General features: G+C 52.7%; 2 protein-coding genes across 15 annotated transcripts in view; one reads left to right on the forward strand and one right to left on the reverse strand.

Moving 5' to 3' along the window:
- LOC100771980 (protein SFI1 homolog) overlaps window positions 1–6,406 on the forward strand; it is a 61,647-nt gene extending 55,241 nt beyond the window's left edge. For 2 of the 8 annotated variants that reach the window (XM_035452250.1, XM_035452246.1), the window contains 12 exons: window positions 886–1,046; window positions 1,495–1,569; window positions 1,913–1,945; window positions 2,067–2,141; window positions 2,256–2,432; window positions 2,500–2,759; window positions 3,449–3,553; window positions 3,677–3,845; window positions 5,115–5,253; window positions 5,347–5,434; window positions 6,028–6,139; window positions 6,219–6,406. In XM_035452250.1, coding sequence (XP_035308141.1) covers window positions 886–1,046; window positions 1,495–1,569; window positions 1,913–1,945; window positions 2,067–2,141; window positions 2,256–2,432; window positions 2,500–2,759; window positions 3,449–3,553; window positions 3,677–3,845; window positions 5,115–5,253; window positions 5,347–5,434; window positions 6,028–6,139; window positions 6,219–6,323 — 1,499 coding nt within the window. In that variant the 3' untranslated portion in view covers window positions 6,324–6,406. Of the gene's footprint in view, window positions 1–885; window positions 1,047–1,494; window positions 1,570–1,912; window positions 1,946–2,066; window positions 2,142–2,255; window positions 2,433–2,499; window positions 2,760–3,448; window positions 3,554–3,676; window positions 3,846–5,114; window positions 5,254–5,346; window positions 5,435–6,011; window positions 6,140–6,218 lie in introns of all 8 variants that reach the window. The other 6 variants (XM_027387246.2, XM_027387243.2, XM_035452249.1 and 3 more) reach the window with 5 other exon arrangements.
- The window catches only part of Pisd (phosphatidylserine decarboxylase), a 44,572-nt gene continuing 37,874 nt past the window's right edge, over window positions 6,402–13,099 (reverse strand). For 4 of the 7 annotated variants that reach the window (XM_027387252.2, XM_027387249.2, XM_027387250.2 and 1 more), the window contains 7 exons: window positions 12,616–12,874; window positions 10,827–10,992; window positions 9,247–9,483; window positions 8,861–8,999; window positions 8,476–8,622; window positions 8,055–8,215; window positions 6,402–7,515 (listed from right to left, as the gene is read on the reverse strand). In XM_027387252.2, the coding sequence (XP_027243053.1) occupies window positions 7,291–7,515; window positions 8,055–8,215; window positions 8,476–8,622; window positions 8,861–8,999; window positions 9,247–9,483; window positions 10,827–10,992; window positions 12,616–12,668 (1,128 nt within the window). In that variant the 5' untranslated portion in view covers window positions 12,669–12,874 and the 3' untranslated portion in view covers window positions 6,402–7,290. The remainder of the gene's footprint in view (window positions 7,516–8,054; window positions 8,216–8,475; window positions 8,623–8,860; window positions 9,000–9,246; window positions 9,484–10,826; window positions 10,993–12,615; window positions 12,875–13,099) is intronic. The other 3 variants (XM_027387248.2, XM_027387247.2, XM_027387253.1) reach the window with 2 other exon arrangements.

Consider the following 13,099-nt stretch of genomic DNA (forward strand, 5'->3'; position numbering starts at 1 on the left):
GCTTCTGGCTGCTGGGATTAAAGATGTCTATCACCACTGCCTGATCTCTATAGCTAGAGGCTGACTTTGCTTTCCTGAATGCTCAGTCAAGCTTTAATAAATCACAAATAATATATCACTACAACCTTCTTTGACTGTGAATGGAGCCAGAAGTACCTCCTGTACCAGGCATCCTCGGGCCCCAGGACAAGGTGCACACAGTGGGTCCAGAGAGTCAACATGGCCAGAAGATCGTTTTATCACTGTCCTGGTCAGATCTCAGGCTTGCTTGATTTTACTCTCTGAGACTTATTTCCTGCTTCATAAGATGAGGCTGTGCACTCTCCAAGCTTGGGATCCATCCAGTAGGAAGCTCCCTTTTGGAACTGGAGGTTTCCTTCCACATGCCTACCCGCCCTTGGTGTGGCTCTGTGCGGCCTGGCACACCTCAGTGACTGCACAGGTATACAAATCTGGGGCAGCGCTTGGGGAATGCAGCAGTAAAAAGTTTGGTTCCAGTTCCCAGAGTGCAAAAATGACCTGACCTGGCCTTGCACAGTGCTATGGACCCTGTGGTATTTTTTTTTTTTAAAGATTTTATTTATTTATTATGTATACAACATTCTGCTTCTATGTATATCTGCACACCAGAAGAGGGCACCAGATCTCATAACGGATGGTTGTGAGCCACCATGTGTTGCTGGGAATTGAACAGAGGACCTCCGGAAGAGCAGTCGGTGATCTTAACCTCTGAGCCATCTCTCCAGCCCCATTTAAAAAAAAAAGAAATCAGAGAAGGCTAGATGTCACCTCACATAACATCTCTCCAACTGTCTAACCGTTCCCTGCTACAAAGTCACTTGTGAATGAAAATCTGTACAGTTGTCTGGTTTGTATCTGCTTCAGGTCGTCTCCGTAACTGGTTTCAGCGCTGGCAGTTCTACAGCCAGAGGGAGGCGCAGCAGAGATCCCAGGTGGAACAGGCGGCTCAGCATCACCGCCAGCAGCTGCTGATGGAAGCAATGGCTCGGTGGAAGGCATACCACCTAGGGTGTGTCAGGAAAAAGGTGAGGCAGCTGGTAGCAGCTTTCCAAACTCCACATGAGTCAAGGCTATCTTGACCAGGTGCTGGTGTCTTGGGGAGGGTTCTCCAGACAAAATTCTAGGCAGCTAGTATGTGTGCTGGTGCTTTGGGATTCTGTGGAAACAAGGCTGCAGGAACCATTCTGGGCAATGAAGGTAGAAATGAATGGCAATCCTCAGAACCAAGTCTATACCAGGAAAAGGTGGCTTAGAAGCGAAATCTGGTTTCCCTGACCCCTGGCTTTTCAGATCTGGGGAAACTATGGAGCCATTCAGACCCACTCCCTTGTGTAGGAGCCTTTGGTATCTGGAACAGCTTTTGGCAGGAAGATAACCACTCAGGTGTAGCCTCACCATGCAGCTGCCCCAGTGACTGGGGCTAGACCAGAGTAAAGTGTAGACTGACTCCCTGTGTGTTTGCTCTCTTCCCAGTGTCTGCAGAAGCAAAGTGCCCAACTCCTGGCACAGAGACTTGGTCGTGCCTGCTTCTGCCAGTGGAGGAAGCAGGTAGGAGGAACCCAAAACCCTTCTTTAATACTGTCTTTCTAGCCCGCCCCTCCCCCCCCACCTCCCGCAGAGGCAGGCAGTTTGAGGCCAGTCTGTTCTACAGTTCCAGGACAGCCAGAGCTACACAGAGAAACCCTGTCTTGAAAAACCAAACCAAACAAACTAACCCAGAAGGTCACACACATTCTGCTTAGCAAAACCAAGTTCATAGGCCACTCTTGCTCTGGACTGGAGAGCCTCCCAACTCCACAGCATTCCTTTGTGAACCCTATTGGCTCCTTCCATTCGTCCCTGATTGCTCTTTGAATTCTCCTTTCATAGTGTCATTTTTTTTTTTTTTCAGTCTGTAGACCCTGAACATACTGAATATCTCAAGGTCAGAATGAGGTCAGGGCCTGAACCCTTCCCAGTAGGAGAGTAGATGCTTTAGCTAGAGCCTGGTGAGCTGGGAGTAGCTCACCATGGCCATGTTGCCGGTGCATTCTTCTGGTCGACAGCTGGCAGCCAGGAAACAAGAGCAGTGGAGTACAGCCCGAGCCCTGTGGTTCTGGGCCTTCTCACTACAGGCAAGGGTAAGAGTCCTACAACTTCCTGGTTATTCCTGCCTTCAGGAGCAGCTTTGTGGGCTGGGTCCTGAGAGCTCAAATAGAAGCCTAAGCCTCATCTCTTGACCTCCCTTCTACAAGGTGTGGACTGCATGGCTGGGCTTCATATTTGAGAGGAGGAGGAAGAAGGCACGGCTGGAGCAAGCCGTGCAAGACTACCATCAGCAGCTCCTGCAGGAGGGCGTCACACGGCTTCTGCGCTTTGCAGCTGGTATGAAGGCTTCCCGGCAGCAGCTGCAGACACAGCAGCAGGTCCAGGTAAGCCGGGGCTGCTGGTGAGGAACTGGCAGGGCAAGGCAGGAGCTGATGAGAAGTTGTGTTGCAGGCAGCCCACAGCCTCCACTGTGCAGTCCGCCACTGTGCTGAGCTCTGGAAAAAGAAGGTACTTGGTCCAGGCAGGATGTCTCAGCCACCAGCACCCATCACATTCAGCAGGAGAGTGACATTTAAGGATTCCATTCTCTCTGGAGTTGCTGCTGAAGCTGGAGATGCCACCCTGGAGACCAAGAAGTTTCGAGCTCCTCCCTCTCAGGGAATCCTGGGTAGCTTGGCAGTAGCTGCTGGGGAGCCCTGCTGCCTAGAGCTGTGAGTGGCCTTTGCCTCACTTTTGCCTCTAGCCCTAGAGCCAAAACTGGGAGGATACATGAGGGACAGACAGCCCTGGGAAGGGCAAGATGAGATTGCCACAGCATTGTCACATCAGAGCTGCTTAGAGGCTTGTCAGGCCATCCTTTCCAGGGCATCAGGGAGGCAGTGAAATTTCCCAACTTTTTGACTATTAGCAAAAAAGGGCCTGTTGTCCCCCTGTGACATGTGTTTCTCCCTGTTTTATGATATGATACTCAACAGACTGTCAACAGACTCTTATGCCTTCCTTAGGCCTGCAGTCACTTTTTGTGGGGACCTAATCTTTTCCCCACCTCCTTGGATGGCTTCTCTCAGCCCTGTGCTGAGGCAGCTGCCATGCCCAGAGTAACCAGCACTGAGTCTCATAACTCATGGTGTACTGGACCAGCCCCCATCCCAGCTCTGTCCCCTTCATCCCTAACCTTGGCAGGACCCTGAATGTCTCAGAGGCTGCCCCCTTCTGGCATGAGCCCTTCTGTAAGGGTTACATCAAGTTGTCTAGGCTCAGGCCTACCCCATGCACATGCTAACCTTGGAACAAACCCCTGCTTTGACTGGCCTTCAGCTTCCCTGTGAAAACCTTAGAAAGATCTCAGGTCCGTCCCATGCAGAGCTTGTCAGTCCAAGAACAGACCATTTCTCTCCAGCAATGATGCCCGCCTGTCACGAAAACAGCCACGACGTCCATCCTTCCTGCTCGAGCGTTTGCAGAACCAGAAGTCCCCAGGCTGGTGCATCCTCGGGGAGCAGGAGTAAGTCAAATAGTTGTGAATCCTGAAGGCACTGAAAATTCTATCTGGGTTTTATGTTTTGTTGGATGTGTGGCCTCTTTAATCCAGTGAAAGATTTCATGGTATGACCTTCCTTCCGCTCAGGTTAGAGAAGCCTCCAGAAAAAGGTCAAAGCATGGCTCTGCCAAGAGGCCTTTCTCTGACGAGGCCCTTCCTACCCATGGTCCTGCAGAATGCTCCTGGTTCAAGTGCAGGCCTGGAGCTATTGCCTCCTTCTTCCTTCTTGCCCCATGGGGTGGGAGACAGTGCCAGGGTGAGTCCTCCCCTCGACCTGTCACTTGCTCTCCTCTGGAGTTCTTCCTCCAACCTTTGTTACACTTCTTTCTAGAATACCCTGGCCATTCCACAAGCTTGGTACCCTGAACACCAGGACTAAAAACACAGCAGTGGTCAGCCTGCTAACACCCCAGGCCTTTAGAAATGTCTGCTTGTGGGACAACCGGAAGAAACTTATGGGCAGACTCCCGGGGAGGGCTTCTGGTCTTGGGGTGGGGATGGGGAGGAGGTGGGCTGTGGAAGCTTGAGTGGGAAGAGGAAGAAAGCGAGGTACTGTTCCAGGACACCACATCTGGCCTGAAGCATGGACTCAGAGCCCCAAGTGGAGGGGCAGCCACCAAGATATGCTAGTGCTATGATGTAGCTCCTCACTGTGGGACTTGGCAGTACTCTGTTGGGGAGAGTGGGACAGGACTTGCTGTGGTAGATACGGAGAGGCAAGAAGAGGATCCAGGAACCCTTAGGGAAGAATTCCCTAAGGAAACAGGCGGGGCCCAGTGTCTGGTGAGGTAGGCAGTCCCTTTTACATTACCAGATCTGAGAGAGCAGCACTCAGTCGGTCTTCAAAGCTATGAGTGTCTACAGTGCAGGAAGTGTACAAGGGACAGAAGGTCCTGGGCAGAGGTGGCCAGGAGCTGTGAGGGCACAAGGATTTGCTCCCGAAACAGGTGGCAGTACTGAGCCAGCTCCTAGGAAGTTGGTGCTGACTGGGGAGGAGTGGACGCAGGAAGGAGGCAGTTTCTAGTGATGAATGGCCGGTAACAGAAGTGACCCACACTTAATCCCAGCCCTTAGGAGGTAGAGGCAGGAGGACAGAGAGCTCAAAGTCAGCCTAGGCTATACAGCAAGACTCTGTCGCAGTAAACAGGTAAACAAGCAAAAACTTAAAAAATAGTGGCATGCCCATTCCTTGAAAAAGAGAAGACTTGGAGCGCACGAGTGTTGGGTAGGGAGAGCTGCCGCACAATACCCTCCTGCCGAGGTTGAGCTTCACTTGCTAGCTGAGCGTAATAGGGTGAAAGGCTGGGGAAGAGCAGCCTATTCCTGGGGCAGCCCTAAAAGTCCCGTTACACAGGGGTGGCACTCAGTCGTGGAGATTGCCTGTGGGACTTCCCAGTGTATCACCTTCTAAAACAGGCAGAGAGCAAAGCTTTGTATGTGCTGGCCAATGAGCTGGGGACAGGATTCACTTCCCAGGGTCCCCACTAGCTTTGCTGCTCAGCATCCATCCTTTCTTCATCTACAGGGGTCAGCAAAACACACCATCCCTGGACCTCAGCCTCTGGCATGCCCATCCCTAACCAAGGGGCCTAAGCCCAGTCTCTTCCTCCCTGGGGATTTCACAAGCACCAGGATTGGGCCTGATTATGGCTACGAGGCTACAGGTGAGTAGGTCAAGGCTTTGACCAAAGCCCCTCCAGTCTCCTTGGTGGTTGGTTCTGAAGGGGATGGCAGGCAAGATCAAACTTACCTTCCAGTTGCTGCAGGCCACACAAAGCTTGAGGCTGAGCTGGAGGGGATCCAGCAGCAGTTACAGCACTACCAGACCACCAAGCAGAACCTTCGGTGAGGCCCACCAGCTGCCCTGGGACCTGTCCACGAGAAATAGCTGTGGCTTGGAAAGACAGGGGTTCCACTTCCCCCAGCAAGTGCTGGGACCCCTCTGTGTGTTCTGATTTACTCCAGGGGGTTGGGGCGAGTGTCCTGTGGCACCTTTATCCTGTCTAGGAAGGGCCAAGTTTGCCTCACTTAGGGTTGGAAGCCCTGCTTTCCATTTGGAGGGAATGTAAAGCCAAGCAGCTGTGACTGTAATATTGACAAGGTACAGACAGCATAAGCCTGGGTTGTCTTAACTACACCCAGTATTGGGGACTGTTAACACACAGCAACTTCCAGAGAAATGAGTAGAAAAGTCTGTTCCCCTAGAAAAGGATAGGAAGAGTAGTTTTCACATGGGCCCACCCATGTTGCTGTTTGCTTGGAAAGACAGAAGAGTATTGCTCTCCCTGGCCATTGCCTGCAGCTTGAGACATAGCTTCCACACTGTGTCCACCCCAGCCCTTCAATATTAGCCAGTACGCCTCTTCAGTCCAGAAAGGGCTCCTTTGAGGCTATGCCAAGAATCCAGCCTCATGGGCAGCAGGTGTCCCCATTCCCAGGTCATGCCAGCGTCAAGCCAACAGCCTACGCAGGTGGCTGGAGCTAAGCCAGGAGGAGCCCAGGCCCGAGGACTGGGATCTAGAACAGCGGGTAAAAAAAGAACTGGAGGAGGTAAGATCCAGGTCAGCACCAGGGCCAGCCCCCAGGCTGTGCTTCTGGTCAGCTTGCCTTATCCCTCCTCTGCCCCCAGGTGGAACTACAGATCCAGCAGCTGTCTGAGGAGCTCCAGGCCCAGCGTCAGCCCATTGGTACATGCATTGCTCGTGTTCAGGCCCTGAAACAGGCTCTGTTCTAGTGGGCTTGCCCCTGGGGGACAGGTGCTATCCTTCACAAGGTCACAGACACCTCCCCCAATAACAATACAAAGTTACAATGGTGTTTTGTCTTTTTTATTTCAAAATGTCTTGCAATGAAATGAATTACTGTTCAGAAGACTCCTACTTTTCATACAAAATACTGTACTACTGATACAGTTGAAATCAAAGTTCAATAATTTCTCCTGCAGGAGAAATCCATGGCATCCCCAAGATCAACATGAAATCTGGCCTTGTCCCTATTACTGGGATCCTAATGGCCTGAATACCCGCAGTCACTTGGAACAGGTTTTCTAAGTACTGACCACCACACCCTCTGCCTCCAACACAGCCCCTAGACCAATAGCAGCATGTCTCCTACACTTCCTGCAGGGCTGGGCCTCCACTCCGGACACTACCAGGCAAGTCAGTGATTGGTCTTGCCCTAGCAAAAAGGGCTCAGCCAGCCTTGGAAGGTCAGACCTCAGAAGACACTGGCAGAATCTAGGTCAACACATTCAACAACATAAATGATTTTACTTTTCCAGCAAGCAGAGGGTTGAACTGGGAACAGAAAGCAGTTGTGAAGGCCATGGGGCCTCCTCTAAGAGGTCTGTGCCAAGGAAGCACCTCGTCCTGTGCACAGTGAGGGGAGACAGAGATGCTAAGGCAGAAAGAACAGAAGGGCTGACAGAAAAAGGCCCTGAGACAGCTGGGGAGAGCAACTAGAGGGTGTGGTAGTGCATAACTGTTCTCACAATGCTCAGCCAGGAGATGTAGGGTCAAATCATACCCACTAGGTCCTGACAAATCCAAAACCTCTCTCTGCACCTCTGGGCAGGCGGGAACAAATCATTCAGGTCCTACTGGGCCAGTCCCACAGTCCTCTCACCAGGACAGTCAGGAGTGTCTCTGAAGACTCTCATGCTTCTGCGTGGAAAGATCCCTTGGCAGCCACAACCAAGACGACTAGAGAGAGCCCAGCGCTTCCCCAAAGCGGATCTTTTGCCCTGCCTTCAGCCTGAAGTTGAAGTCCTTAGGGGCCTCAAAGATGAGCACAATAGTAGAGCCCAAGTTGAATTCACCCAGGTGCTCGCCCTTGCGCATGGGAATGCCCTCCTTGTTGGCATGTGTTACAAAGCTCAAGTCATTGTAGGAACCCTTGCTGTATCTGGGACTGTTTGTGTGCAGGTCCTGGAGGCAAGAAGAAAAAGGTTGCTTAGCTTTGTTGCCTGTCCTCACCCCCTCCCAGCTCAGAAAAATAGTAGAGACACCATCCTAGGGCAAAGATCTATTACCAATTGCCAGTCCCGATATCTGCTGAGACCTGGGTGGGGTGGGGTGTGTCAGACCCACTCCAGTCTAAGCATAAATTGTGCAAGGCTAGCGCCAGCAGCACTCATAACAGCTAAAGGGGAGCATGCCAGGTTTTCCCATCCAAGTCACTTCTGCCCTTCTGCACGTCCCGTCTTTGCTTTTGACCATGGCCCCTGGCAGAAACAGCATATCAGGAGTGAGGTTGGGGCTCTCACCTCTCCAGCCATCTCCAGGGAACAGGAAGTAAGGGACTGAACTGGCACAGGTGCCTACAGAACAGCCGCTCAGTAGAGCCAGGCCTGGCCAGAGCTGGAATAACCTTCCCTACCACAAAATTATGAGCCCCCCCCCCCCCAGATCTGGCTGCACAGTGAGTCAACGGCCTGGCGGGATCCAAAAGGTTAGGCTCTGCTCACTTGATCAAAGTAGATGCGGATGGAGCCCACGTTAGTGGCGCCCACTGCCGTCAATGAGAAGAACCCGTGTTTCCAGTCCCCACTCAGCACCACACGCTCATTGTGACAGAAGAGCTCTTTGATCCATCGGGCCATGCCAGGGTTCACTGACATCAAGGAACCTAAGGAGATAAGAAAACAAGCTACTTCCTGCTCAGAGCCTGGTGTGTTCATGCCAGAATGGCCTAAAAGCCAAAGGGACTCATATAGGCTAAGTGTTGCTCCAAATTCCAAGCGGCACCCTTGCTTTTAGCCAGGCAGCCTCAAGTGGTTATCTCCTGGCCTTAACACCAGCCTAGAGCCCAATCCTCTCAAGTTAAGAGGCCAAGGGCCTCTAATGCCCTCAGAGGCAGCGCTCACCCTCAGCCAAACCTGGGCCTACCTGGGAAGTGGCGCCGATGTGAGACAGTCCAGTCAGTAGGGGAGTGGAAGCAGTGATAGTCTCCGGGGGCCAGGTAGATGACACAGTGGTAGAGCTCATTCCCTTCCCGAGTGACCAGCTGGTTCCTGAAGGAGTCACGGGAGGAGGCTGTAGGGTGGGGCAGAAAGAGGGGCTGACTCTTTGACAAGTTCTAGGTGCCATTCATCCCACAGTGAGCACCTGGTGCATGCAGCCTAGCTGGAGGCTCCAGTGAGAACTCCTGGCTGCATACCAGCCTGCTGCCCCACAGCCTCCCCGGCCTTTGTATTGTATTCCCTTGGCCCCTTAGGTCCTGTTAGCCTCTGATGTCTACCCCAGCTTTGACCCCAACTAAGCAATGACCCACCTGGAGGGAAGGACAGATCCTCTGTATAGGTTCGAGGACCCAGGAATGACTCCAGGGAGTAGGTTACGCCTTTTACTTGCTCCACCTCACAATTCTTCACCTGCCCAAAGGTGAGGATCTTGCCATCTGATGGGCTGATCTGGAGGGAACAGAGAGGCTTGATACTCAGCAGCATGGGGGGTGGGGAGGTGGTACCCCCTGAACTCCACCACCTGCCAAGCACCCAGGGAGTCCCGGTCTAGGACATGCTGACACTGAGGGACATACAGTACATGAGGGAGCATCCAGAGGGCCACAGCCAATGTGGGGCTGTTAAGTCTGGTTCAAGGTAGACAAGAATCTCATTTCCTAATGAAGAACAGAGACAAGGGCCAGCCAGGCCTTACCACACTGTGCAAGCCACAGACAGGCCGTGCCTGAGGCTTCAGCTTGCGTCGGAAGAACTCGCTGAGGTTTCGGTAGTGGTGCAGATCCTCCACAGCAGCCTCTGTCATGTTTACCCCAAAGGTCCAGATATACAGGCTGTAGACTGGCCTCCGCAGCCAGTAAGGAAGTTCCACCTGGTTCAGGCGACCCCAGGCACGTGACAGCAAACGCGTTGGCACCGACTTGTACAGGGCCACCTGCAGGCCATAGTATAGGAGGCTGAGTCATAAACAGAGCTATCACACTCCCACACCCCACATGTGAGAGAGGAGAGACAAAGACATAGACCTAGAGAAGCCACCACGAAGGCCCAAGTGTTCAGGCTGGTTTGTGAAGTGGCTGTTTCTCAGAAGGAACCAGACTGTGTTCACCAAATACTCAAACAAGCGCTGGCTATGCATACAGTCTGGATCACTTTTTGCTATTTCATACAAAGGTCAGGGAGCAGCTAGCTGCTTTAATCCCAGAGGTGGAGACAGGACTAAAAAGCCTTGGTTCTTGACGATGGGAGGTGGGAGAGAGAAATGGGCCTGGTACAAACCTGAAAGACTATCAGGAGGCATGCTACCCTTGTCCTCTAGCTACCCTAGCTCGCTGCCCACATTCCATACAACTCAAGAAAGCAGCAGGAGGCTCCCAAGAGCAAGGGGCAGGCCTGTAGTCCAGAGCATCCTCTTCACAGGAAGCAAGGGTGGTGTTCTCACTCCCAGAGCTGCAATATCACCTTGCCACATCCACCTGAGCAAGCCCATGGGCTCTCAAAAAGGCATGAGAAGACTTCTCTTTGGAAACTTTCAGTTATCTATCTAGTATGGAATACCAAGAGACAAGTACCAGTCCCACTGTCAGGCCAGAGTGCCCTGCAGAACTCTGGAGTTTTCTGCCACCATTGCTGTGTATCTGAACACAGCAGAGTACCAACTCCCTTAAAAGTGAAGTCATTTTAACAACTTTGAATAGTCCTCCCCCATATTAGTGTCTCCTGGCTGGTGCTCAGAGCAATACCATCATGTGCCCAAGGATACACTCTAGTGTCTAGTATACTCTTGTGGGCTTTTGTGATGCGTATATAGACTACCAGTGACCAAGAAGCAGGGCCTCCTTTTTGGGGTCAGCCTGTTAGGAAGCTGAGAGCAAGAGAGCCCTCTGGGCATATGCTGGCCAGGTTCTGCCTGTGCAGCCACCTGTGCAGTCCTGAGCTCCTCAAGCATGTATTTGAACTAACAGGCCCCGTCTAGCTGCAGCCTACCTAAACTGACTACCGGTATCCAGATTCCACTTGGATTTTTCTTAACAATCACCTCTCTGCTTGCTTCCGCCTGCGAGCATGGCATCATTTGTTATTGACCAAAACCAGTGCTCCTTCTAACACCAGTGGAGTTGTAGATTGTCACATGGCCGCCATCAAACAACCATCTCACACATTCCTACCCAAGAGTGCTTCTACTTGTGAAAACTTGTTTCTTTCTCTGTCTTCCCCGTGCCTCAACTTCAGGCCTGTCTAAGGAGGGCCATGGCCAAGAGTCCTATTTACACTTACCCTGCTCACAGGCCTCCATCCCACCCGGCTGAGGGGCCTGAGGGCACCGAAGGGCAGGAGGTAGTAGAGGATGGTCAGGGGCCAGGAGCGCAGTTTCAGAGCAGGTCTGGACATGCAGCTAAGCTGGCCTAGCCTCCGCCGCAGGGCCAGCTGGGGGAAGTGCAACCTGCAGGACACATGTTCACACATGGCCTGGGTCAGTGCCTACATCTGAGAGAAACTGAGGAGCAGGCCAAGCCCCTCAGCCAGTGTCATTCCTGCCCCTCCATCCCCGTCCCTAAGGTAAGCTGCTTCTCCACTGGAGCCAAAGAGGCCCAGCAGCCATTGCAGTGCCCAGTTCATTCCAACCAACCCTGGTTCCGACTCAGGGACCTGGCTGCCTGACTCGAGGGCTCATTTCACAGTGTCTCCCACCCGCCAGCTGACTGAACAAGTGGCAACAGGACAAAGGCAGTTCAGACCCAACCCCTTGATCCCTATATGGTAGAGCACCCTCCAAGTACAGCAGCAGCCCCAGCAAAGGCCCTGGGGGCCCAGAATGAGATGGTAAGAGAATCTGCCTTATACATGCAGCCTCCCATACGAAGGAGGGTTGGGACCCAAGGATGGTTCTGTCCTCACAGGTGCCAGAAAAACTGAGTCTAATTGAAACACGGCACAAGACTGAAGTGCCATGAGCCCAGCCAGCTGGACCACACCATTGTGGCACCTGTGAAAACCTTCCAATCTTTTGCTTCCTCTTCTGCTTAATGACAGGACATAGCTGTGGCTCCATCCACCTGTGTCTCTGGGTCAGGCTCTCTAAAATCTCATCCACAGAGTTAGGGGGAGGACCACTGCCTATTTCCAAAGCCTCTTCCCTACTCTGCTAGAGCCACATGGATGACCCATGGCTCCACCAGTTTTACAAGTTGACTTCATTGTCTTCTATACAGTCAGCTTTGTAAAGGCACAGAAGCCTTTTTGCTGTAACCTCAGCTTCCTGGATGCAACTAAGTTCCCTGTCACATCAGGTCCTAGAAAATATTCCTGGCGCCTCAATGTAGCCTTCATGAGACCATACTGCCACCCACTCGGAGAATGTCCCCAGGCATTCAGATTCTTGCTTGAAAAACCACATGTGATTAAACAAGCGAAGGCTGCCATCTGTAGTTGTGCTTGCTCTCAAGAGAAGCCGAGTCCTCTGTCTCCCAGAAACTGAGCAAACCAAGGAACAAAAGGAGATTTCGGCAGATAATGGGGGTGAGTGGCTGGCAGTCAGTCCATCAGTGACAGCTAAGCCTAAGCTCCCAGTGCTAAAACCACAGCACACAAACTGTCCTGCATTCCTTTTCTTTCTTCCATTCCATCCCATTATGTTTTTAAAACACAAGGGAAGGTGACAGGGACCAAGCAAAGGCAAATCACTGTTCTCCCCGAGGGCTGCCCCACCCAAGTCACTGCAGGAGGCCAATCCCGAAATGATGGGGGTTAGGAGGGGTCCCTCTCCCAAGTGTAAAAAGCAGGGGTCTAGGGTGGGAGGACAGGCCTGGGTGCCCTTGCTAAGGGCAGAAGTCCATTCCTGTCTCCCCCCACTGGGCCCTCCTCCCAGCCAGAACCACAGGTACCTGAAGTGGACTCTCCTACTAAGGGCACTCAGGACCCCCTCTCCAGGCCCCTCCAGCCAAGAGGGCTCACTCCCAGACCCCCTACTGCCACCTCCACATCAAGGCCACTGGACTTGACCTTTGACCTTCCTGAGATTGTGCCTGGCTACGGTAGGGTTAGGTCTCTGTGGGCAGCATCTCACCATTTCGCTGCTGCTTGGAGCTCTGGTCCGTGCGGCTTCTCTGACTGACACATTGTGGATACACACAGAGAGGGTGTTGTAAGCCTCCACAAGAGTGCGCTTGCTCGCTTGCTCACTCACTCGCCTTTGTTTTTCTCTTTCCTCCCCTTCCCCCTCGCCAGAGGAACTCCAGTGTGGTCACTGCTCCAGTCGCTGTTGGCAATGCTTCTAGTCTCTCTTCACTCTTGGTGGCTCACAGGCACTGGTTAGAGGACCACAGCTATTGCAAACAAACAGGTACCAGTCATACAGCTGCTTGGACCTGTTCAGGTCACCTGCTGAGGCTTTGCTGCCAGGGCAGAAGCCCCTGTACTGGGTCAGCTCTATCACCCAGGTTTGGTCACCTGTCTTGTCCCTGACAGCTAGCTGTCCAATGCAGTTCTCCCTGTTCTGCTGTAAGGCAGCAGGTAGGTAACGACCTGGAGCTCTCTGCTCCAGCCAGCCC

This window comes from Cricetulus griseus (genome assembly GCF_003668045.3).
Source record: "Cricetulus griseus strain 17A/GY chromosome 1 unlocalized genomic scaffold, alternate assembly CriGri-PICRH-1.0 chr1_1, whole genome shotgun sequence".
Taxonomy (NCBI): Eukaryota; Metazoa; Chordata; class Mammalia; order Rodentia; family Cricetidae; genus Cricetulus; species Cricetulus griseus.